This window comes from Thermobia domestica, chromosome 3 (assembly GCF_964235325.1).
Source record: "Thermobia domestica chromosome 3, izTheDome1.hap1.1, whole genome shotgun sequence".
Lineage (NCBI taxonomy): Eukaryota > Metazoa > Arthropoda > Insecta > Zygentoma > Lepismatidae > Thermobia > Thermobia domestica.
In genome coordinates, this window is record NC_137456.1 from 180,655,594 (window position 1) to 180,683,416 (window position 27,823).

The 27,823-nt window shown below is 34.5% G+C and overlaps 1 protein-coding gene across 1 annotated transcript in view; it reads right to left on the reverse strand.

Moving 5' to 3' along the window:
• Positions 1-12,030: 12,030 nt before the first annotated feature.
• The window catches only part of LOC145681554 (farnesoate epoxidase-like), a 44,151-nt gene continuing 28,358 nt past the window's right edge, over positions 12,031-27,823 (reverse strand). The window contains exons 7-9 of the mRNA XM_081753193.1: positions 24,938-25,064; positions 21,094-21,235; positions 12,031-13,386 (exon numbers count right to left, since the gene is read on the reverse strand). Coding sequence (XP_081609319.1) covers positions 13,199-13,386; positions 21,094-21,235; positions 24,938-25,064 — 457 coding nt within the window. The 3' untranslated portion in view covers positions 12,031-13,198. The remainder of the gene's footprint in view (positions 13,387-21,093; positions 21,236-24,937; positions 25,065-27,823) is intronic.

Here is a 27,823-nt window from a genome sequence, read left to right on the forward strand (position 1 = left end):
ATTACAGGGCTCCATTTCCTATCATAAGACATGGGTATATTGTTGCATCCTTAAATTTTGGCAATGGGTGGTCCACTGAAATTGTCCAATTTAAGCATAGTACAGGACCTCAATATGTTTCGGTGGTCCTATTGTCAAAATTTTAAGTACAACCACGTGTTCGGTTACTGACTCAATTAAGGTTATAAGGTATGGACGGGTATCCCCTTTCAATTTGGTAGGACCCTTTGGGTGTAGTACAGTCACGTGATCGATGATTTGGTTTTGATGCGCGACGAGGTCCCTGGTCAATGTTCTCTAGGAATTAGGTGGAAACTTTGCCCAGGGTTCTCGTCTTATATCGCACAGTTCTTTAGGAGAATCTGATAACGTTGTATGTGGAATGGACAATAAAAACACATAAATAAGCATAAATTGTATTTTATTCATTTTTTCTGGTTTCTTCTTTCTTATTGACATTGTTTGTATATTGAGCTGGGTTTCTTCATTAGATCGCCTCCTCTTCTTGATTGTGATGATTTGTTTCCATGGTTTGCAGCATAGCACCCGTTTGCAAAGCTTCGTATTGTGAATTCTGTAAAAAAGAACGAGGAAAAAGATGATTAGTATAGAAATAGATGATGATAAAACAAATACACTTACAATGATAAATATGATAAAATTACCTGGAAGGTATATTGCAGCAGTCTACGATCATTAACCGTGGGTACTGTTGTGAACAAATATTGAATTTCACGCAGAGATTTTCCTTGGGCTTTACAGCACAAATAAAAATAAGCATAATAGCCACATACAGATGAACCAAGACTTTGCATTTGGCTATTGTTATATTTGTAGTACATACCATGGAGTTTTAAGAATGCAACATGTTGTGGTACATAAGGAGGAAGGCCATAGCTGTCAAAATATTCTCCAACACCGCATTATCAATATAAATTGCTATCCAATGGCTTCCTAGTTTTGTAGATGGATCTGTATTTACAATGATTGCCAGAGGAAGAGAAATCCGTGAGGGCAACTCATTGCTTGCAAATACCCCGATAAAATGATTTCTGAACAATGGACTACCGTTTAAAGCACTAGCTAATTGTAATGTATTCAACATCGTGAATGGAAATGATACATAACGTATACGTACCTTGTAATTTAAAAGTCCAGGATAATGTTGCGCTGGCGGTCGATCTCTAGGAGTGAGGAAAACTCCCCATACACAATACAGTTTGCAGGTGCTGCTAATTTCTCTTGGAAATGAACTTCCAATCGGATGGCTCCATGTCGTTGTAAATTCCAATAGTGACAATCTCCAGCAGAAGAATCGGGAGTTAGGTCAAATACAAACAGTGTATATCCATTCTTGTAGTCGGCTCTTGAAATTGTATTTCCAGTATTGGTAAAATGTATGCCAGAGCCAGAGAACAATGTGTGGTACGATGAAATGTAGAGATTTTCTTCAAAGTTGGGTTGCAATGGTTTTGAAGGTACAGCTTTTCCATCCACGTACAATGTAAAGAAATTAATGTTTAGATGTTGAAATTCAAATGGATTGGTGGTAATAGTTCCACTGGATGCTTCATTCGATGTAAGTCCTACAATAATACGATTTGGCAATGTTCCCATAAACAGGTTATCAATAGTTTTGGATTGTATATCCTTCGGGATGGTAAATGATTTCATTTGAACCCTTGTCAGAGGATACTTTGCCGGTGTAGCTTGTAAAATTTTATTGTGTGCCAATTTGACACTAGGGCTGATGCTGACTTTTTTCACCTGCAACGATGCATCTAGAATATTGATTTTTGCATTGACACCACTTTCACCGGCCATGAGACAAAAGTTTGGCTTTGCAGGAATAAGCTTCACAAGTAATTCCACTCCATGAATTAAAAATTTATCTTGATTAAAAATGTCACAATGAAAATGTCCAATCATATCGAATTTCATATGACTTTGTTTGTCAGTTCATAGCGTTGTTGAAATCCTTTGTTCTCACTTGTGGTTGCGTTCATATGACCAGCTGTATCTTGAAACTACATTGCTGTTTGTAAATGTGTATTTTTAGCTCCATCACTATAATTGAGCAGTTTTTCCATGTACGAACGATATGGATGATTATGTGACGGAAATGAAATCAGTTTATTGTTCAAATAGATTTGTACTTCACTAAACATAGCATTTAGAAAATCATTGACAGGTGCAATTGCTTTATCCGTATTGATGAAGGGGGAACCATCTGGTTTCACAATTTGTGCTTGGATGTATAATAAGGTTTGTGGCAAATCAATATATTCATCACTGCTACCACTCACTACAAATTCTATTGGTGAATTTTCAGCTATTGAACTAATTGGTTTGTAGCCAATAATACGATTGTCCAGAACACTGGTTTGCGTGGGTAATGTTGAAAAAATGTCCAATTCACTTTTTACACATTCACAGGATTGATGATGTAAGAAAGCCATCGTTGAATTAATCAAAAATATCTGGTGACGATGCCAATGATCTCTTCTTCTTCTTACGTGATAATTTACGTCTCTTTGTAGGATTGATGATGTTGTTGATCGTTGGAAGGTCAACCTCAAACTGAGAGCAGTCATCCCATTTTCGTTTATGATATTCACTTCCCAGCGTAGTTTTCAACTAATTTTTAGCTTTTTCTTGTAAATTTGATTTTGCCTTTTGCATACGTTGATGAAGCGATTCTTCCAGCGGTTGATTCGAGATCACAACATCATTAATCATATTGGCACCTGATTTTAATAATTCTTTTCCCACAGTTTTAGCTCCTTGCTTCACAAGTGGTAACACTGAACGAAATAAGCCACCAAGGAAACTTCCAATGCCATGTCCTGCTTGATAGAGACTTCCCACATAGACGTTGCCGATACCGGATAACGCTTGTTTTTGGTAGTATTGCAAATACGGATCAGTCATGACGACGACGACGGAAATGTAGTTTTGTACACACCGTTCCAAAGGTGAATGGCATACGATGACCTGTGCTATCCCTTATATCGATTTGTATTTGCTCAAAATTCATTTTTTCCACCGGAACATAATGTGCAGGATTAAAGATTTGTACTGCATGACTTCCAAAAGTATGATTCACAGGATCCATGTTGACAATTCGTAGCAAGGGTACCATTGTATCTCCAACAATGACAGATTCAATAATGTCACAATAGACGTACATTTGTGATGGTAAGCCTAATCGTACATCCGGTGTATATTGTCCCTTTTCCATATCTTTTAAATCACTTTTCGGTTCAAATCCAAGCATTAAACTAACACTTGGTGAGATTTGTACAGAAGTATGGATTTCCTTTTTGGGATGTCTTATGAGGCATATATTATTAGTTGCGTCATGAGATATAAATAAATTGGTTTCTTTATGATGTATATTAATTGCATGAATAAGATCCCGTATATTGTTATAATAGCGTACAGGGATCGTTACAACCTTCCACGGTTCTTGATCATTACTACTTGATGATTTGTAATATATTTTATTGTTTTTACTGTTAATGTTCAGCAAAGAATGGGGATAATGAATCTCTACAATTGCCACATCCCATTTCTGGCGAAACTCTACACGTCGTTGTAATTTCGTAATATATGAAGTCAATGTATTTTCTGGAAAATAATCCATGGAACTATTACTGGGAAGTGAAACGTAAAAATCTTGATCAGGTTCCATTCTTCTTCTTCTTCAATGAAGTTGCAGGGATCCACGAATTGAATGAGGAAGGATATCCTTTCCACTGGACGAGATACTCCTTTCTGCGACCTTTTGTTCTTGTACGTAATATTTTATCGATGAGGAAAGTCGAAGGGAGCGGTACTGGTTGTAATTCTTCTCCGTAGAAAACACCATCGATGAGTTGATGATTTAAATCCTCTAGTCGATACACTGGTGGGTTTCTTGGTACAATGGCTTTTACTCTGAATATTTCCCAAGTCCAGTTCTCGAGGTAACCCTTGTCAAAGATACGTTTTGTTTTACTTATACGAACAGTATCACCAACAGATAAATCCGTATCTTGTTTTGAACGTTGTAGCTTTTTGTCGTATAAGTTATGCCACACCTCCAGTAAATTATCCTGAGAAGCGTTTGCAGGTGCCATTTTAATACTGGAATGCCGACTTTCATTGTATGCTTTTACAAGTAAAGGCAATACTTTGATGTAATTGTATGTTTGATATTTGGTAAAGTATTTCCAAATACGATGTTTCAATGTCTGATTAAATCTTTCTGCGATGCTGGCTTTAATATCTGGATCCTTTGTTGTAACATGTTGCACGTTGTGTTTCCTGAGAAACTTTTGTACTGTCTTGTTGGTAAATTCAGTTCCTTGATCACTACGTAGCACAATTGGTTTCCTCTCCTGGAAAATCATTTCAAATGCATTCACTATATCCTCGGCACTTTTTGATTTTAGTGGTACAGCCCACCCGTACCGACTAAACACATCAATCACTGTAAGAATATAACGGTAATTGTCATTATAGTTTTGAAGTGATTGTAAATCATTTAAATCACATTCCCATTGATCATCAATATTGTTGACAAGATAAAAATCTCTACGGAAACGACGACGTACAGCACGATGTAACGTGTAGGTAGGTTGTTTGTTTAACCAAAGTTTTATTTTGGCTAGAGGTATAGATTTTCCTGTGGCTTGCCATAATTTCTTTGCAGTAGAAAACGATGCAGGATGTGCTGGATTGTAATAAATGGATTTCAACTTTTTGTTCATGGTTTGTACGTTGGCCATTGTGGAATGATACGTTTTCTTTTTGGTCGGACTTCTAAAACATCATCATCATCTTCTTCTTCTTCTTCTTCTTCTTCTTCTTCTCCGGAAGAAAATAATTCAGGTGCCGGTTTTGGTGGTGCAGATCCTTCAGATGCTGTTGTACTATTATGCTTGACAATATAGTTTAATCTCCGTGGATTACCAATCAATTCTTGAGGTGTGTTTGACGATGCAAGGTAGTTGCAAAACAATTCCCAGCCTTGGGGATTAGAATGTTTCCTCGGTCGAGTCACATCGCACATTAAATCTACAATATTGGATCCATGTAGTTTATTATCGTTGATGTACACTGTTCCTTTATGATCCCACGTAATTGCGTCATCTTGTTTTAAACGACGGAATAGTAGTTCGGCTTTCTTACGATACATTTGTGGTATTGCGGCTAAAATTTCTTGTTTCGTGCTATCGGCAACATTCGGGACGTCACCATTAGGTTTCATTGATGTAATTGTAAGTGGTATTGGTTCTTCTTGTTTACGTATCACATAAAGATATTTCTGTAATATTCTATTGTACTGATTCCATTTTTCTTTATCACTTGGATACGATGTATTCAATATAGATTGCATTTCACGATCGAGATTAGATTCTCGATTTTCACTCACACGGGATGATGATGCATGCATTCGTTGAAGCATTTCTGGTGGCACTAAAACCATCTTCTTGCTATGTTCCATGATGTTTATTGTTTAAACAAAATACTGGATAACACACTTCCTACAATAGGTGCAAGTAATGCAGGTAAGAATCCTCCTTGTTGCACGGCTAAATGTTTCTTCTTTTTATCCAATGATTTTGTATTGTCTACGAGATAGCGGAGCGTGTTCTTGTAACGCTTTAATCTTGACTTCTGCGCACATGTCAGTGGAACATTGCCTTTTAAGACATTATAACAACATTCACAAATACTATGAATTAATGAAGCGTCTGCATTGGCAATAATAGCTTTACGCAATCTTGGTTTAGCTTTGTGCAGAGCACGTAGCAGATCAGCGTGTTTCACTGTAGGAGACATCGTGACAGACTAAGTCATTCTTTTCACATGCACAATAATTTAAACATGTTTTGTTGGTACGTAAACATAATGATGCAAATCGTCGGGAAAAATATTTGTACGAAATCGCATTTCATCGGGTGTATCTTGTTTAAGATACATCAATAAATAACCATGTGGATTTCTTGTTGCGTCTGCATAACTTTCTTGTAGAAACAGTGGATGCTCAGGCATGATTTGATAACTCATATGCTTGATTTGTGACTTGTCAAGTGGATTTTTAAACAACACCAAATACGAACAATTTAAACTCATATTTCTATTTGCTTTACTTTGATGAAATACATTTTGTGTTATAAAAATCACACTAATATTTCGATGATGTGATCCTTTCGTGAACATATCAACAATATCACTATTCACTTCTCGCATATGGTCATCAATAATAATCAAATGTGATCCATCTTGAGGCTGAAAATCTTTCATTCGTGGGAGTCCTTCGTGAAATTCTACTGGAACCGGCATTGTTGCATACACGTCTTGCCATTCTGCATAATACCAATATATCTTACGAAATTTTGCATTGATCATGGTTGGGAGATGTGACAGTAATCGCTTCACAAAATACGTTTTTCCACACCCACTAGGCCCTGCGAGAATACAGGTAAATGGATGTTTCCACTGTTGTATCCATGATGAACACTAACACCTTGTTTCAAAAATGATGCGTATTTAAAGCGAGTACAATTTTTTTTTGTTTTAGTTTGTAAATTCTTGCACTCACTGGTGTGAAAAAGGAAAAAACAGTTCATCTGTTTATCGAGTAGTTGAAAACCGTTTATTTGTTGATCGAATAGTTGAAAACCGTTTATTTGTTAATCGAATAGTTAAAAACCGGATAAAGTTTAACGGTTAACCGTGAAAGCTGATCACTGTTTGATTTAAATTCTATTTGAAAAAAAAATTCGTTTTAAATTTGTTTTGAAAGTTTTGATTCAAAAATTTTGTTTGAAAATTTTTTGTTTCAATTTTTTTCAAATTTATTGTTTGAAATTTTTGTTTGTAAATTTATTGTTTCAAAATTTTTTGTTTGAAAATTTTTCGTTTCAAATTTTTTTGTTGAAAATTTTTCGTTTCAAAATTTTTGTTTCAAATTTTTTTTGTTTCAAAATTTTTCGTTTCAAATTTTTGTTTTGAAAAATTTTTAGTTTCAAGATTTTTGTTTAAAAGTTTTCGTTTCAATTTTTGTTTTGATTTTTTTTTAGTTTGAAAAGTTGAAAAAAAAGTTTTAAGTGCCAAGAATCTTGTTCAAAGTTTCCACCTAATTCCTAGAGAACATTGACCAGGGACCTCGTCGCGCATCAAAACCAAATCATCGATCACGTGACTGTACTACACCCAAAGGGTCCTACCAAATTGAAAGGGGATACCCGTCCATACCTTATAACCTTAATTGAGTCAGTAACCGAACACGTGGTTGTACTTAAAATTTTGACAATAGGACCACCGAAACATATTGAGGTCCTGTACTATGCTTAAATTGGACAATTTCAGTGGACCACCCATTGCCAAAATTTAAGGATGCAACAATATACCCATGTCTTATGATAGGAAATGGAGCCCTGTAATCATAGAATCTCATCAAAGGGGATAAAATGGACCAAAAACCAAACACGTGGTACAACGTATTTCTTACGTTTATATTTTGGCAATTTTTTGTACCCCTAAAAGGGAACGATGTGGACCATCCAATTTTATCATGATACATATTGAGGTCCTGTACTATAATACCAAATGTTTAAATTGAGCATTTTCCAAAATTTAAGGGGTGGGCCAAGGTACCCCTCCCGGGGTGCATCAATGTACCCATGTCTTATTATAGATAATGGACCCCTATACATGACCATATAACCATATAAGGTAATAGGACCTCATCAAAGGGGGATAAAATGTACCAAATACCAAACACGTGGTTGTACTAAAATTTTGGCAATTTTGTACCCCTAAAAGGGAACGAGGTGGACCACCCAAATTTATCATAATACATGTTAGGGTCTAGTACTATAATACCAAATGTTGAAATTGGGCAATTTCCAAAATTTAAGGGGGTGGGCCAAGGTACCCCTCCCGGGGTACACAAATATACCCATATCTTATGAAAGGGAATGGACCCCTATACATGACCATATAACTATATAGGATAATAACACCTCATCAAAGGGGATAAAATCGACCAAAAACCAAACACGTGGTATAACGTATTGCTTACGTTTATATTTTTGGCAATTTTGTACCCCTAGAAGGAAATGAGGTGGACCACCCAAATTTATCATAATACATATTAGGGTTCTGTACTATAATACCCAATGTTTAAATTGGTCAATTTCCAAAATTTAAGTGGTGGGCCAAGGTACCCCTCCCAAATTTTTCAAGGGGTGCATTAATATACCCATGTCTTATGAAAGGTAATGGACCCCTGTATACGTCCATATAACCATATAGGGTAATAACACCTCATCAAAGGGGTTAAATTAGGTCAAAAACCCCCGAAATTTGAATTTTTGGCAATTTTTTACCCATGAAAGGGAACGACATAGACCCCCAATACTGATAGAGGTAAATACTATGGTCCTAGGCTACCATACCAAATTTTTAGATTTGGCAATTTCCAAAATTTAAGGGGGGTGGTCCTATGTACCCCTGCCAAAATTTAGGGGGGTGGGCCAAGGTACCCCTGCCAAAATTTAGAGGGGGTGGTCCTATGTACCCCTAGGTCATTGACCCCGGGCCAAGGTCATTGACCTTTGACCTATGACGTCACAAAGGTCGGGGTCAAAGTCCAAAGTGTCCTCAGGTGCTGCAATTACTACTATATATATATATATATATATATATATATATATATATATATATATATATACATATTCATTTTCTGCTGGAAGTTTTCTGTACTATGTAAATGGAAGTAATATGAATATACTTCCAGATCTCTGGAAAGCAGCAGGCTCGTTTTGCAAATAAATATCGCCCATTGTGCAAGATATCCCACTTCTATGTTTATCGAAATATAATCAACGATAATAGTCTTGCCACGGAAAGTTGCATTCATGTCTTATTCATTTTCATGTGGGTATCACGTGGACCATAGGTCAGATTTCTTGCACAGAATCAGTCATTGTTCTTGCTCCGAACACAGAAAGTGCTGGCCTTTTCAAAAGTCTTGTCTCTAGTTGAGTTTCACGTTGAGTTCATTTTCGTTTAACGTTCTTAATTTCTTTTACAGGTTTACAGAGCTTTGATTTGATTCACAACATTTTCACTCTCACTAACAGTGTTGATGAAAGTTTGTTCATATCTGTGTAAAAATAAGGTAATATTTCCTTTCTGCCAACCAGAATCATAGCTTGGAAATAGTTGGAAGACTTAACAACTACTAACAAAATAAATAAATAAATAAATAAATAATAATAAAAAAACTGTTCACATGAACTTAATGATATGTAGCATTCTACAGTTGAGCGGTTAAGTTTCTTGGTATTTAGTGAAAGCCATACTTAAGTGCGACACTGTCAGATTGCGTTCCTGGTTTATACACACATGTAATAAAACAACATAGTATTATAAAACAACATAGTGATTTGTCATGACTTCACCATATGTAAACTCAAGTCTTCGTTCGCCCTAGACTTAATACAATCTTTATCAAGAAATACATTTTTGGATACAAGTAATATTTATTCATGAATTTTCCAAGCGTCAAATCAAACTGCTCTTATTAGGCAGCTTTCAATTTACACATATATTTATAAAAGTGTTCCAGAATGAAGCACTTGGCGCATTTCGGAGTGCACACTCGAAAATATACCTGTATTCAACATGGGAGAAATTGAACGTTTGATAATGACCCATTATTATGAAGAAGTTGGTAAGATACTTAAATCAAAAATTCTTTTAGAAAAAGGTAGCCTCGAATTTATTTAATATGGAACAAAGTTCAAATTCTGAGTGTCCGCAGAATATTTTTAAGTGTAAGGAAAAGACTTATGGGCGTAATATTTTCTCCGATACCCATGCATTTATATTACTGATGAAGAATAAGTTTCATTTACTTGATTAATAGGTTCAGGTTCAAGTGTGAGCCACCTACTAAGCTGTAACTTCACTACACACATATATAGACACATAGTTGTTTAAAAATTATTTTTTTTTGTAAATCTTAAATCTTTCTCTTCAGTTTTATCCTGAAAGTTTTCAATAACTTTATAAATTTTTAATATTATCTTCACAAATGTAAATGATTGAAGCAACCCAGAAGAAATAGTCATCCAGTTCACATTCCACGTATTGATTTTGTGTGAGAAGCAATCTATGTAAAGTAGATAAATTATACAGTTCATACACACATACATACACATACACATACACATATACACACAAGAAGTTTATTCTAAATCTTTATTCCCTAAGTTTGTCTTTCATACGTAACTTCAAAAACGTTTCGCATGTCAAATTTTATTGAGGACAATAACAGAAGATGAAATGGAAGATAAAAATTGAAATAAAAAAAATCTAGCAATAGAAGTAATTCACCCAATAAAGAAAACTTGATAAAACTTTTTGTCAGCAGAAGAAAGACAGAGAGAGACCTTTTCATTTTTCCTTCTATTTTTTTCCTAATGCAGTTTGCTCACTTTCAGATAACAACTAACAATTAATGTAAACCTTTTAAGATCTTGGGTTTTTGGGGTATTTTTTAGACTCAGTCAAGCAGCTACTGCATCGTCACTATTTATCCTAGAATCATGGTTCATACCTCATTAAAATAGAGGAGGCTTTCAAATAGTATCACTTTCATGCCCATACCTTATACCAGGAGAGGGAAAAATTGAGGGGAAAGGGGAAATTTCTTGGATTTTTTTCTCACATTTTGGGCCCCTCTGGAACGGCCGTGTATGAACGTAGAGGTCTGAAAAAAATCTGATAAATGCTACTTGGTCGACTAAATCTGTGTACCAAATTTCAAGCTTCTGTCTTGAATAGTAAGTTCGGGAAAATATTTATCAATAATCCCCACAATGCCCCAGATTACCGCAAAAGACCCTGATCTCAGGTAAAAAAATCCTGAGACATCCATATTCATTCTAGAATCATGATTCGTCCATCAATCTCTTCAGAGTAGAACTGCCTTTCACATGTCTCCATCATGTATCTGAAGCGGGAAAATCGTGAAGAAAGAGATTGTTTTGGTTAAAATATTCCTTTTTTAAACTCTTTGCCCCTCTGGACCCTTCCTGTCTTAACGCAGAGATCTGAAAAAATCTGATAAATACTACTCAATGCACTGAATGTTTGTACAAAATGTCAATGTTTTAGGTGCAAAAGTAAGCCCGCCAAAAAAATAAATAAATAAATAAATAAAATACCCACAATACCCCAGGTTCCCGTATGAAAAGGATCTTGGTTAAAAATTTCCTGAGACATCCCTAATTAACCTAGGATCATGGTTCTCCCACCATTCTCTTCAGAATAGAACTTCCTTTCATTGGAAGTTTGTCAAGGAGTGGAATTCAAAGTATTGAGGGAGCTTTTGTTTTCTTAGAATTGAGGTTATTTTCTTTTTCTCTGCTCATTATTTTCTTGTAGTGATGTCAGTTCAGATATACCTGTACGGAGTAATGTTGAACGAGGATAGTATAACTTACACTAAAATACAAATGCTGAGCAAAGCAACGTTTTATTATAAAATAATAAAATGATAAATGTGACAGTTTCGGATATCTAACATATCCTTCTTCAGACACTAGCGAAATTATATGAAAGTAAGTTGAATTTTCATATAATTTCGAAAGTGTCTGAAGAAGGATATGTTAGATATCCGAAACTGTCACATTTATCATTTTATTATTTTATAATAAAACGTTGCTTTGCTCAGCATTTGTATTTTAGTGTAAGTTATTGAATATAGCAAAGCTAGTATAAATCAGATAGTTAGGGAAGAGTATATTTTTTTGCTTTTTGGGAAATTATTGATTGCTCCAAATTTCTAACATTCAAACTAATGCAGTATTATTATCTTCACCTATTTTGTGTCTATATAAAAGTTGTATTAGAATATTAACATACTTACAATATTGGAGTTAGGAGAGGGGATAAGCCTTCATTAAATAATATTTTATTGATCATATAAAACTATATTTTTTTAAAAAATGTGAAAATGTACAAGTATGATTGAAAACAACATGTGAAGTGATTATGTGATAATATGTTACAGTACAATCTTAATAACTAAAATTAATTATGAACATTTAACAAATTTCGAAGCAGTGATTGTAATTCTTGGAGTAAAACTTATCTAAATATATGCATATTTTACAAATATAGCAATATGCAACTAATACTATATCAAAATAATACGCAATGTTATAGTAATACCATGTTTCTTGGTAGCTACTTGAAGCTACTTGAAACTTAATAAAATGTTGCAAGTATCTTACAATCTAATTAAACATTGGAAACCAGTTTCATTTCTCGAAAATTTGTCTTTTCGAAATATTGTCTTTCTTTTCTTTTCTTTTTTCCTTCCTTTTTCTCCTTTCGAAAATATTTCGTAAATTGACAGTACAATGTGCTGACAATTATCTAATGAGTATACAATATGATGCGTAATAATAAGCAAGATACTTTTCATATTTCCCGTCACAAAATTCTTTATAGATCTTCTTTATATACACATACTTAACTCTTGATTATTTATTTGTAGATAGTAAAAAATTTCGCTATTGTAGTATGTAGTATGTTCCAAGTAAACGAAAGTTGAACAGAGAAAAATACAAGATCTATACGGAGAAAGTGACAAATAAAGGAAGAGATGAAAATTAAATGAAAGAGCAGAAAGAACTAAAAGAATAAATGAAGAAAGAAAAATGTATAAATTTATCGTATCTATTGGGTCAATTTTACAAGCACAGAAAAGTATTAAAAACTATTAATACTCAAATTTACATAAATACATCGAAATTCTGCACTTCAACTATTGAACACAATTTTTTAACTTCTTCGATACTGTCCCAAACTACTTTGTTGTATGAGATTTTGTATATGTTGCGGAAGTATCAAAGGATATCATAAAATTGTGCGATGAGTTTCATGTTCTATTTATTTGTTAATATGATAATGATAATGGTAGTTGTAATGCAACTGGAAATGAAAGTAAAATAAAGGTTGATGAAGATGTTGACGGCAATACTATTAGTGATACCACAGTTGTCGTATTCTTCAAATAACAATGAAGCTTTTGCTTTATGTGATGTTGAGTGCACAATATGTGAGTCAATTTAAACGTTGCCAATGCCTTTTCAGAAGTTTGTATGTTCTTCTTGCTTTTGTTTTTTCAAAAATCTATTCTTGGTTCTACTTTCAACCTGTAGTTTTTAGGGCCTAGAGTAAGTCCACCAATTGGATCTTTCGAGGGCATAGGTTCTCCTTCTGGGATTCGAAGATGCAGATGCTGCAGAATAGTGGTGAGGAAGATGTACAGATTGTTTCTTGCCAATGACTCTCCCAAGCACTGTCGTTTTCCTGAAAAATATGTGAAGAGAGAATTTCTGTGAATTGTGTTTGTAATTTTTATCCAACTTTTTCATTCTATCTTTTAAAAAAAGAGAGAAAGACATTTTCTTTAGTCGCTCCAGGCGAAAGATAGAATAGCAATTTATTCGGTCAAAACCTAGTATCCTTTTCTTTCATAGATAGTTTTGTTGCTGGCGAACGTTAAAATCGTAGCGTACTTAGAATTTTGTCCAAGGCAGGTTTCAAACACCCAAGTTCATAATCATTTCAATGTTTCTATACATATCTTAATATGGTAAATCTTTATTTCTGCACAATATCTTGTTCAATGGGAGGTTAAACGTGGAAACCTCCTTTGCATATGCCACTCATTGAAATATAAGAAATTCTCATACTAACAAGATATAAATATATAAACTGTATAAAAATAAGATAGTAAATAACAGTTTCCTTGTAAGAATTACATTAATATTTTCTAAATAGATTCTTGTTGTTGTTGTTATCGTTGTTAAATGTTACATTTATCAAATAAGTCAGCCTGTAAACCAATCGTACTTAGCAAGACATTTTCTACTTATGATCATCAACACACTATCTTACAGTGGCAAATTGCTTTATAGTTCCCTCGCCAAGTGAACTTAGTGGTGGACAAACACCGTGTGCGTGGGTTTTGTCGGGGTTCTCCCGTTTCCTCCCACTTTCTTCATTCCACCATTTCATCCATTTACTTATCATCACCGTCTCCTTTAGCCTAACCGGCATACCGTGGGACGTAAAACTCAAATATTTTTTTGCTTTATAGTTCCTGAATATTTGATCATGCTACTTATTAACCAGTTACTAATTCTAATGCAGAATTTTAGATAAACGCTATTTACAAACACTTATGATTTTCCAGTTACCATTGTTTCTTCTGATATTTCAATGAAAAATATATTTGATTAATGTAACATAAAATTTTAAATATTGTTTACAGTTCAAAATACAAAACTGAAGATTAATTAATTATTCAAGCATACCCATTTTGGAAAATACTTTGGTATAGCTTATTATTTAGTGAAAATTTTGACCGGCATCTAAGATTAAATCCGCAAGCTTCTGTTCAAAACGTCAACGCTGTATCACTGAGCTACTGATTCGGTTTGATTTTGGCGTTTCGAATAACAGAGAAACTCTCAATAAAATATTTTAATGTATTAAATAGCTTCTTACACTTGCACAGTGTTCGAGATGTTTATATATGTTTTATAATATACAAAGAAAAGAATGTCATCAAACCATTTAACAAAATCATACTAGATAATAAGCATGCATTTGAGATGAAGAATTGAACAAATTTATTAAAACTGTTAATTAATAAGCTCTCAAGGTCACCTGCAAGTGAGTTTTCTCGAAGCTAATACCTAGTTAAGAGTCTTACTCGTACCAAAGATGATAAGAAAATCGTGAAGTTCATTCTAAGATAAAATGTCTATCTATCTTCGGAATTCCCATTAGTGTAGTAGCTTAGCGACTGGATCATGCAAAATGTGATACCAACATGCCACTTTCAGGGATGATAGGCCTATTAATCAGAAGCAAATCCTGATATAGAACCACCTCGGCGGGGGTCTTGTTTTAGGTATATGACGTCATCAATATGGCCGCCAACGAATCTCGACTTAACTGAGTTTAAAAATGTATAACTCCATTACCATTCAAGGTAGAAACTTCGCTTCTCCTTTATTTTGCAGACAATACATTGTACCTCTATTGTCATTAGAAATACTTGCCTTATATTGCCGCCATTTTTAAATATGGCGTTTCAAACTGAAAAAAAAATATTTTCAAAGCGAGTTTCTATGTTTTATAGCAAATAACTTTGAAACTGCTATGATTATGGAAAAATACTTTGAAACAATCGCCAAAGGTGATTTCAATAGCTTTCGAACGCGACCAAAATCATTGATGTATCTCAACAAATAACTGAGATAATCAATTTTTTGTGGGACTAAATGTCGAACTTTCGTGAATAATGTTCGAATGTATCCGTAGATGTAGTTACATGGCATTTGTATTTCCATTGGTCCTTTGACAATAGGAACATAGTACCGCTACCAGTATGTTCCTTTTAATGTGGAATATAGCAAATCACAAGTGTTTATCTTCTGTCCGTGCTGAAAACCCTTTATAACATCATAAATCCAAGATGGCCGCCGCGGTTTATCTCCGGTATGAGAAGTGGGAATTTCTCGCCACAGAAAAATAATAGAAACATGCAATAACCGCCAATCTATTTCTTTGGATGTGAAGAATCATGACATAACATGTGATTGGCTCCCCTTTCTGTCTAGAAGCCAGTATATGACGTCATGAACACAGTATGGTGCCATGGCTTACATACGAATTATGAAAATTATCTATTTCTCTCATTAGAGAAACGATAGAAACGCGCAACAACCACCAATATCTTTTTTCATATGTAGAATTATAAAGTAACATAAGTTATTATCTTTTCTTTGAGGCGAAAGGCGAGTATATTACGTCATAAACCCAAGATTGCTGTTAACTCTTAAATATGTGTTATGCATAATATTATATGATTTATTTTTCCTGGCCCAATTCAAATTTTGGTACACAGCCATGAACCTTGAATCACTTCTTTTTTTATTTGCTGGACAGTATTCAATCGGCGAAATTTTCCTCCTATTGTAGTGCATTGGATCTGATTTGTCCCTGGGTGTTCGCCCTGGATCATATCAATTATACCCGTTGGATGTCAGTATTCGTAAAGTTTTTGGGAGAATTGAATGTACGAAACCCACAAGTATATAATGAATTTCAGAAAGGTAATTTTGTGGGAAGAAAGACAAACAGTAAATATTCGTACATGTCCCACGACCAGGTACATGAACAATGTAATAAGGATCTAAAATGTGAAGGAGGTGCCATTGGTCTATTTGATAATGAAAGTGCTCTTTTACGTTGGATGGTTTCGGGACCAGTAATTGCAGGATTATTAACCGAATTCGAGAAAGATGCAGGAATAATTGACGATTGAGATTATCACAGTCAGCATAAAGATACAGACGCTTTTTCCTCTAGGTTCAAAAAACATGTGAAAGCTTTAATAAATGCATGTGAAGATGATGACAGAAATCCATTTGCTCAAGAAAATGGTGCCCTAATATGCGTTGCCACATATGCTGTTATGGATGAGAAAGCAGATGAGTCTGTCTTCAAAGCAGAAGAATTGGGAAAGCAACAGTACAAAACACTTGTTCGGAAACGGCTCATCGAATGCCAGACACCTTTAAGAGAACCGATTAAAAGAAATAAACTTTAGCTTTTTCACACATCGCAAAAAGAAGGGACGAAGAAAGGACTCAAGGAGTCAATTTTAAAGAGTGACTGTAGCCTGTTTTCTCGTTTATACATAGCTTGTCAAAGTGTAGGTGGAGACATCAAAGATTTCTTTGCTCACGAAACTTTCTTATTCTCCGTCACTCTCTTCAAATGGTCAATTGCGCAAGGGAACAAAATCAGATGTTATTTCTTGCTTAGAACCACTTGGAATATCGCAATACGATGTACCTAGTGTATCATGTTATATTTGATGGAGCAGCATTAGCTTACATGCTGAAGTTTATTCCGGGACAGACGTTTTCTATGTATTACACTAACACATTTCAACCATTTTTAGAAAAGTTTGCGAGTGATGTCGTCAGAATGCACATAATGTTTGACAATTATGATCCCTACAGTCTGAGAAAAGAAGAACGTGACCAACGAAGAAAAGGACCAAGAATACTTGTGAAAGACTCCACGCTGACTCCCAAAAAATGGGCATTGTTTTTGAATAATTCTGAAAACAAAACTGATTTATTTCGACTTCTGTGTAAACACTAACAGAACATAAATGATTCTGATGATAAGAGAGAGATTGTGTGTGCATGTGATGATACCTCATCAGCAAACTCTAATATGGACGTAACAAGCCTTATGCCCTGCAAACAAGAAGAAGCGAACACAAGCATGTTCCTGCATGCATTGCATTCCAGCAACCACGGACATAAGAATATCTCAATTAAAACGGTCGATTCTGATGTTGTTATTGTCGTTGCTTTATTCTTTGAGCTCAATGTATCACACTTGTGGATTGAATATGGGACTGGTAAAAATAAAAGATATATTCCTATCCATGAAATTGCAACAAGCCTAGGAAAGTCTCATTCAAAAGCCCTGCTCTTTTCGCACACATTTACAGGGTGTGACACAGCGTCCGCTTTTGGTGGTCGTGGCAAGACAGCTTGGTAGGTGCGGCAAGCATTCCCTGAAATAACGGATACATTCATCAAACTTTCAGTTACTCCTGCTGAAATTTCAGCTCAGGACTTTGCAGCTCTTTAACGCTTCACCGTACTCCTGTACGATCGCTCTAGTTCTTTACTAAATGTTAACGACTGTTTACAAAGATTAATGAAGAAAAAGAATTGTTCTTACGAAGGGATGCCACCTACAGAGGCAGCCTTATTTCAACACTGTCTGCGAGCTGCCTAATAGGCCGGGTATTACTGGTCTCAAGCTCTCCATAAAGTGCACATAATACCCGAAATTTGTAAAGGGGGTGAAAGAAGGTGGATCGTGGTTATTATCCTCTCTGGTTCTTACTTCCGGAAGTTTCTGCGCACTGTAGAGAACTTATTCGCTATGGTTGCAAGACTCTTTGTCAACATTCTTGGGGTTAGTGTGCACTCTATTGTGTACCTGCGATGGACAGGTGATCGAGAAGATAATTTTATTGTAAGTTGATCTTGTCTAAATAAGAAATGTGATTAACAAAAATTACTTCCCCTTAGTTCTCTGAAGTACGTTTCAGATGTTAAATTAATAGTCATACTATATCACTAATATTTTATCTTCTAAATTCTTAACATATTTAATTGCATAACTGTTTATTGTGTTGTAAATTTATCTCTCACTCATATAGTGTTAAATTTATACATTGAATCCGTTTCATAAACATTTTAATACAAATTCCAAAAATATCAAATTCAGCTGGGCGGTGGTTTGAAAATATGACGCCTTTTTGTAAAATAATATGAAAAGCATAATTTTCAGACAATTACATTCTCATTGGACTGATTAAAAATGTGGTAAATGTAAAATATGAAAAAAAAAATGAAATGAAATCTTTGAGTTTTACGTCCCACGGTTATGCCGGTTAGGCTAAAGGAGACGGTGATTATGAGTAATGAATGAAATGGTGGAATGAAGAAAGTAGGAGGAAACGGGAGAACACCGAGAAAACCCACGCACACGGTGCTTGTCCACCACAAAGTTCACTTGGCGGGGACTGGGATCGAACCCGGGACCCCAAGCACCAGAGGTGAACGCTCTAAAATGTAAAATATGTCTTTCGAAATGCACAGTTCCCATATTCCTTAAAATTTTCATATAACGCAAATACTAGTGCAAGCCTTATACTTTTATATAGCGCATAATACTTTGTTCAATAACATGAACACTATTCACTTTCGGACAATTAGTGTTAAAGAGAATTATTTCAAATTTATTTTCGAATAATGCATAATTTCAGCTTTGTTAGTTTTTCAGTTTAATGCATAACATAATATTCAAAATACCTACAGCGGCTACTTTGTATAACGATGTTATACACTTAAACAAGACAAATACTAACCTTTAGGCGCAAACACGATACAACTTTGTGTTACTTCATGATCCAACTTATTTAAGGAGAAAAAATAGTAGATTTGCACTTTTCTATCACCTTTCTTAGGTGAGAAAGGCATAGTTTTCTTCATTCATATTTAAGAGTCGACGATGACTCTTGGGCTTATGACGTAATATACTCGCCTTTCGCCTCAAAAAAGGCAATATTTTATGTTACTTTATAATTCTACATATGAAAAAGATATTGGTGGTTGTTGCGCATTTCTCTCGTTTCTCTAATGAGAGAAATAGATAATTTTCATAATCCGTATGTAAGCCATGGCACCATACTGTGTTCATGACGTCATATACTGGCTTCTAGACTCAAAGGGGAGCCAATCACATGTTATGTCAAGATTCTTCACATCCAAAGAAAGAGATTGGCAGTTATTGCATGTTCCTATTATTTTTCTGTGGCGAGAAATTCCCACTTCTCATACCGGAGATAAACCGCGGCGGCCATCTTGGATTTATGATGTTATAAAGGGTTTCCAGCACGGACAGAAGATAAACACTTGTGATTTGCTACTCTCCAAGTTAAAAGGAACATACTGGTAGCGGTACTATGTTCCTATTATCAAAGGACCAATGGAAATACAAATGCCATGTAACTACATCTACGGATACATTCGAACATTATTCACGAAAGTTCGACATTTAGTCCTACAAAAAATTCATTATCTCAGTTATTTGTTGAGATACATCAATGATTTTGGTCGCGTTCGAAAGCTATTGAAATCACCTTTGACGATTGTTTCAAAGTATTTTTCCATAATCATAGCAGTTTCAAAGTTATTTGCTACAAAACATAGAAACTCGTTTTGAAAATAAAATTTTTTCCAGTTTGAAACGCCATATTTAAAAATGGCGGCAATATAAGACAATTATTTATAATGATAATAGAGGTACAATGTATTGTCTGCAAAATAAAGGAGAAACGAAGTTTCTACCTTGAATGGTAATGGAGTTATACATTTTTAAACTCAGTTAAGTCGAGATTAGTTGGCGGCCATATTGATGACGTCATATACCTAAAACAAGACCCCCGCCGAGGTGGTTCTATATCAGGATTTGCTGCTTATTAATAGGCCTATCATCCCTGAAAGTGGCATGTTGGTATCACATTTTGCACAATTCGGCTCTTTTATGCTGCTAAGCTACTAGACTACATACCTCTCGATTGTACTTTGCCTTTAATGAAGACATTATTTCATATAAATACACTTTATAAATAAAAGCTTAATTGTAACAACGTATAGAAGATAGTAAAGAATGGAAATTAATAAAATCTCCCCATTTAGTATCTGCAGGTGTTCTTTTTTCTTTTTCTAAAGGTCAATTTAAACAGACGAACACATGTACGAAAACGTACAGCAAATACCATATAGTGTTTGGCCCGTCATCCAAAGAAAACAAATTTCTTAACGATTAGGTTTTGTTGATTACTATATTTAGCATACTATAAAGTGAGAAATAGTTGAAAAGTTACTAGGGCATATAAACGTTGTGAATATTAAATTAAATGAGGATAAAGTACCCTACACAATGTGTTCAATATATGCAAGTAAATTAAATATTAATATATATCTGTTTATACATTTAGAGCAGGTTCTTTTACATTATTACCGTGCTTGGACCTGTATTAAACTATTGTGTTTGTTCTGTATGTACTTAAATGTCAAGTGTGAGTAACAAAACTAATTACGATTTTCCAGTTACAGTGTTATATAAAACGAAGTATTTCTAGTCTTAAACCATTACATGGCTTTTTGATAGAACATTGCATAATTTGTCTTTTTCTTCTTAAGACTTTTTTAAACAGGTGTATTTTGTCTTAAAATTATTTCTAAAATGAAATCTCAAGACTGTCAGTTGATTTAACCATCTGAACATATAACAGTAAATTGGTAAAATTAAAAATATTGGAAAACTCAATTGAAATTTAAATAAAACCTATGTAATATGAAATATGTGGTTCATTTAAATTAAATAATTCTAATTTACCGTAGCCAAAAGGCAAAAGAGCTTCATGTCTTATGACATTTCCTTTGTCATCAAGGAATCTTTCTGGACGGAAGTTCTCAGGATCACCCCAAATATCTTTATCCATATGAAGTTGAGCAAGGTTCATAAGTACTCTAGAGTCCTGCAAGTAAGAAATAAAAATAAAAAGGTTATAACAGATATAAATGTAAAACAAATACATTACATTTTAGATTTTAGATTAAGCATTATGCTTTAAGTGAAGTATAAATGCCTGTTATTGGCTCTTGCTAACATAACTCTGAATATTTAGTTATTTAAAAAGAATGTGCCAAGACTAACCCCTTCGTGCAAATCGAAGGAAGTTATCTTCATTCTGCCCTGGAGAATTTTCGAAATGAGTATACTATTGTTATAGAATCCAGTCAAGCAACACTGTGTTCATCTCTTCATTCACAAAACTGAACTTACGGTCAAATTGATATAATGTAATTGTAGTTATGTAGGCAGTTTCTCGTGGTAGAGTTGACTGGAGAGTCGAAATTACAAATACTCTCTCTGCCGTCAGTTGACTTGAAAGTGGCAAAATCGTTGCGTGCTCTTATTATGCTCAGAATTAGAACATTCACTTTATGATGCCTCGAGTCTGGAGACAGAACCGTTCAAGTCACCAACAGTATGTGAGAATACTGTACGTAGAATCTCTAGGAACGTTTGAAATTTTGGAGTGTCTGAATAAGATGTTTTCGTAAAGGAACGTTGGTTGAAATGTCTTCGAACTAGAGATAAAGCAATGTATGATATTCCGAGAGGCACTGAGATCAATGACAACATTTGGCAACGATTTTGCCTTGTAATGAGCAAATAATCATACCATAACAAACACTGATCGGTATATATCGTCAAGAGAAAGTTTTATTATCTTTTCCCCACGTTCTAGTTATTAAAGGAATAGCTATGGACTTAATAGGAAATCGAGAGGCAGTGTTATTCAGGAAGCCAACCTGGACCAACTAGACAGATATGTTTCTTGTTTAAACTAACTAAATAATTAACTAACTAACTCTATGGCCTATGGAACCCGAAGGTCCGATGCTGCGTTCACGAAAACTCTCCATTTACTTCTGTCGTTAGCCAACTGGATGCAGTTTTTATTTTGTACTCCTATTTTTGCGAAATCCATCTTAACATTGTCATCCCATCTGCATGTAGGTCTTTCTAATGGTCATTTTTCGATTGGATTTCCAGTTAAAATTTTGAAAATGTTCCTGTTCTCTTCCATTCTGCCTACATGATCTGCCCACCTAAGCCTCTTAGACTTAATGACCCTAACAACGTTTGGTAAATGATATAAATTATGTAGTTTCCTCGTTATGAAGTTTCCGCTATTCTCCATTCCTGTTCCTGTTGGGTTCATCTCAGGATTTTATTGTCAATTATTTCAGTTTGCGTTGTTCCCTTAGAATAAGCGACCATGTTTCGCTACCATGCAGCACAACAGGCATTATTATCGTTTTAAATGTTTTAAGCTTCAAATTTCTCGAAATAATTAGTGACGACAAAAGATTTTGAACTGAGTAATAACACGAATTCCCTGCTTTCAGTCGACATTTAATTTCTTTTTTGATATAGTTTTGATCTGTTAATATTGATCCTAGGTACTTGAAAGTATCCACTTTGTCGAAAGTATTATTTGATATTTTGACGCATCCATAATTTGTAGTATTACAATTCCGGCGAACTTCTATGTATTTAGTTTTTTCTGCATTTACTTCTAAACCATGTCCCTGCAAGCGTTTAATAAGACCTCTGCATTTCTTTCTATTGTTCTCATATCATTCCCTGTCAGATTTATATAATCAGCATACGCTGATGAATACCATTGAGCTGTAGGCCCTTGTTGCTATCTTTGATTTTTGTTATAGCATACTCGAGAACAAAATTGAATAATAATGGCGACAATGGATCTTCTCGTTTTAGGACACTTTCGATGTGAAAGCTCATTATCAGAAATTTTCCTACTTGGACTTTATTTGAGAATAATTTAAACACATCTTAAATTAATTTAACTAACCTTTTCGATATTTCAGATTCTGAAGAATGTCATTCAATGTTTCTTTCCTAACCGAATCGTAAGCCTTTCTAAAATTAATTAATAATTGATGTACCTGAGTATTATATTCCCATTTCTTTTCGAGTATTTGTTGACTCGTAAATATCTGATCGATAATTGATCGATTTAGCCTAAATCCGCAATGAAAAATCTCGAATAATTTCATCTGCGTATGGTGTCAATTTTGCTAATAGAATGTTTGAGAGGATTTTATAGGATTTTGACAGAAGAGAGATGCCTCGATAATTATAATCAGTTTTGTCCCTTTTCTTTTGAATTGGAACAATGATTGTATCTATTCTTGTGGGAATTTGTTCTTGTCCCATATGAAGAGAATGAGTTTGTGTATCTTGTTCCACAATTTTTCCTCTCTCGTTAAAACTCAGCTAAAACTTCGTCTTCACCCGATGATTTATATTTCATTATTTCTTTAATAATAATTTGTTTTTCTTTAATTTATGTTTCTTTAATAATAACTCAACAATGAAAGTTTGAAGAAAAGCAACTGACTACTAACTCATCTTCATCAATATGGACAAAGTTAGTGGACAATATGTGCATATTGAAATAAATACAGGGATTGAGAGGTTTCTCAAATCTCAATCTTAGTTAAACTTCTTTACCAAAGAAGAAAAATTTATCCACTCATTTGTATAAAGCTATCGTTTTTCTCCATATAACGCTTTATTGAAACTTATTAATTCAAATGTCAGAAATATAATGAAAATCCACCAAAAACTCATCTAGCCGAAATTCCTTGTATAACTATATTTTCTCCAATATGAGAGAATATAATTAAAATATATTTCCAATAACAGTATGAATTATGTATTTTTTGACTCACGGATACTAAACATGCATATAATTGTCTCCTTTTATTCTTAAATTTGTAGTTTCAATAAAAGAAGCTAACGATTATATAAATTCTGACATTTCTATTGAAGATATCCTAAATTATGCAGATTGTAAAGTGGACATTCCCACTACTCCTTAAGGAGACAATTTCAAAGTATCTGCCCCTCAATTATTTTAACCTTTAGTAAGTAACAATCAACTGTTCGAGTATCTGTCCTAACTTAAATTTAATTCAGTGTTGAAGTGCTCAAGCCTCTAGTCAAACAGGAAAAGGTATCTCGTCAGTTTATCATTTCAAAATTAATTGTTAATCCTAAACGTTTTGTAAAGGATGTATGATACTTGTACAATACTTGTACAGACTATATCAAATGCATTCATTGTCTTATAAAACAGATTGTCAAACTTACCATAAAACATAGGATTACTTTGGAAATTATAAATCTTACGATTCTAGATTACATTTAGCAGTCAAACCTAATTTGAATCTCGAACAAAATCAACTTCTGAATCAAAATTAGACTTCACGAAGTTTGTAAAACCTTTTAGAGTAATACAAAGCAAAGTATAACAAAAATTTTCTTACTTAATTTATCAAAATTTCTATTGTAGAAAACATTCAATAAATCGACCCAAGAAAACCAACAAATAAATTCAACCATGCATAAAATTCACAATAGTTCCTTTCCAACATTCAACCTTGAAGTGCTATATCTAAAATTCCTTCTGATAATTCATCATCTGTTAAAACTAATACTAATTTAACGTACAAAATTAATGTAACAAATAAATATAATGCTCATTTTGAGAAAATTATTCAAGAAATCAAAATCAAATTAAATATACAAATCTTTCAAAGAGAGGAAAATAAAAGCATTTAATGTTTTCTGTACTTACTTTTGGTATAGTATATCCTTTAAATTCATAACTTTCGAGTGTTTTTAAAGGTGCATGCGGCAAAGTCATAGGAGCTACACAGCTGTATCTCATAATTTCTTGCAGTGTTGCTTCTGTATATGGAAGCCTAAGTGAAAGAACAACATAATGCTTAACACGTGAAAGAGTAAAATAATGATTATTTTTTATAATACTTTATTCCTGGTTGCAAAAGTAATGGAGGATATGTTTTTGCATCAAATACAGGTTAATATTTATTGTATGAAATAACTTGAATAGATTTCCAAGATTAAGATAAATTGATCCATTATTGGGCGTTTAATAGAGTGTCAGCAAAGATGATATTAGTCCTCATCCTATCAGGTTTAGATGAAGAAATATTAAAAGGTCCTATGCTAGCTAGATTCCAACAAAGCCCCAAACCAATCCAAACTCGTCTGAAGAAGGTATCAGAAAGTTACGCAGATCTTTCTAGAGTTTATTGATTGATTGGTGGTTAATAGAGACGTCAGCAGCGTGGCTAAATGTCCCCTTCTAGAGTTCATGTCCATGTATGAAGGAAGGACTTTATAGAATAATAGTGTATCTGCTTTTCTTTTTGTTCCACTCTTATGACGATCTTGGAAACTACTTCTATGAAGACTGAGCGTGGTACAATAATACAGAGATTTTCTGCTAGAGATTTGAAAATTCTATAGTGAGAAACATTAAATTGTGGACGAACGAGAAACTTTCACAGGTATGCTTCCCATTAATTAAGTTTAATAAATACACGTTACATTAAAAGTCTAATTTCAATGACGTGTCAAGCTTCAAAGAAATGGAATGATGTCGAAACTGCGGTGGCTCAGTGGTAGAGCGTTGGGGTCCCTGGTTCGATCCCAGCTCGCGCCAAGTGAACTTTGTGATGGACAAACACCATGTGCGTGGATTTCCTAGGGGTTCTCCCGTTTCCTCCCACTTTCTTCATTTCACAATTTTATTCATTTCTCATAATCACCGTCTCCTTTAGCCTATCCAGCATAATCGTGGGACGTAAAACTCAAAGATTTCATTTAAGAGAAACTTAGTGGTGTAATCATTTTCCTCATAATTGTGATAAATATGAAGTTACAATCACATGTTACTCAGATTATCTCTTACAAAATATGTTCAATGTTCTGGTCGTGTTGTGATATGTATGTTTGCAGATGTGTCTTCCAAACTGTATGTGAACACAGAAAAATGTCTCAGGTGTGATTTCTTCACATGTATCCTGTATTCATTGCTCTAATTGATCCACATCCCTATTTCTTTTCCAATATATTATTGTCTTTAAAGTGGCTCCTAAGATAAAAGTCCAATGGTGATAAATCAGGTGATCTGGTAGGCCATTCCACTCGTTCACGTCGACTAACCCATCGACAAGGAAATTGTTCATCCAGACACTGAAGAACCTCAATCCCCATTGGGGTGTCGCCCCATCAGGTTCGTAAAATAAGGGAAAGCTGCCATCCGGGGCCGACACTGAGGAAAAAAATGACTTTTCTGACACGTCTAGGTAACGTTCTACAATTAAGGTACAAGGAATAACAAATGAGCCAATGATCCGTGTCCCTCAGATCCCTGCTTACACCATAATTTTCCCTGTACATTTTACACGTATCTGTCCACTAGGGGTTGTCTGGAGACCAGTAGTAGATTTAGTTTGTTTATCTCCGCTGTAAAATAAAAATTTGCTTCAAATTGCATTCAAAGTCGAAATCCTACCGCAATTATTACACAGTCCACTTACAAAATTGCACTTTCTGATCTGGGTCATCCTCAGAAAAATGTTGCTGCAGCTGAAGCTTGTAAGGATGCCCGTTATGCATCTGTTATTAAACTCTGCTAATGGATGTTTGGCTGACGTGGCATTCCAGTGATAATCAATGTCTGCTGCGCTGTGGAGATTTAAACGATGCGAGCACTGCCGTAGATGTGTCTTCGTCAGCGGCGTTTCCGGAACTACTTGATTGTGACCTTTCCCCTACTTTTTACCTGTCTCTTCGAACTTGGTCAGTAACTGTGCCACTGCAACGTGCGAAACTGGAACCTATTGTGGATACCTTGCATTGAAATCACGAGCTACAACACGGACACTTCTACCAACCCACATATAGACGATCTCTATGTAGTCGGTTTTGGCTAATATCATAGTTCAACACATGGAAGTGAGTAATAAATTTGAGTTTCAAGTGATTATAACTTCAAATTTATTAAAGTTATGTTAAATCTGATTGGACCATTGAGTTTCTCTTAAAATTCTAACCTTGTTTCATGTATCATATGACCCTCTTCCTATTTCAAAATGGCGGACAGCAAGTTGGCGGCCATGCAACTGACATGCACCCTTTGGTCTAACACGTCCCTACAATTACCTATTCTGGCTATCAACACTCAATTTCATTTTATAAGGGATAATAATGGACTTTTGACTCACCCTCTATAAGAGTTGAGTTGATTTTAGTTTAGCGTCCCTTTCAGCAGCGAGGCTATATGAGACGTGGACCTACTGATTAACGTGGAATCCGAACCACATGAGCTCCCACCGGGAATCGAATCCGGGTCTCTCACGCCAAAGGCGCGTACGCTAACCGCTTAGCCACGGAGGAGCTCACACCCTCTATAAGAAAGTAACAGTAAAGAGTAACGAAACTGAAGCGATACATCGATCGAAGAGATTCATTAGGAAGTTATTTATGTAAAATAATAATAATAATAATAATAATAATAATAATAATAATAATAATAATAATAATAATACTAATAATAATGTTATTCCATAACCCCTTCTTTCATCTGTATAATAGGTATCATTAAACGTTTTATTTATTTATTTAATTTTATTCAGCAGATAAAATTTAT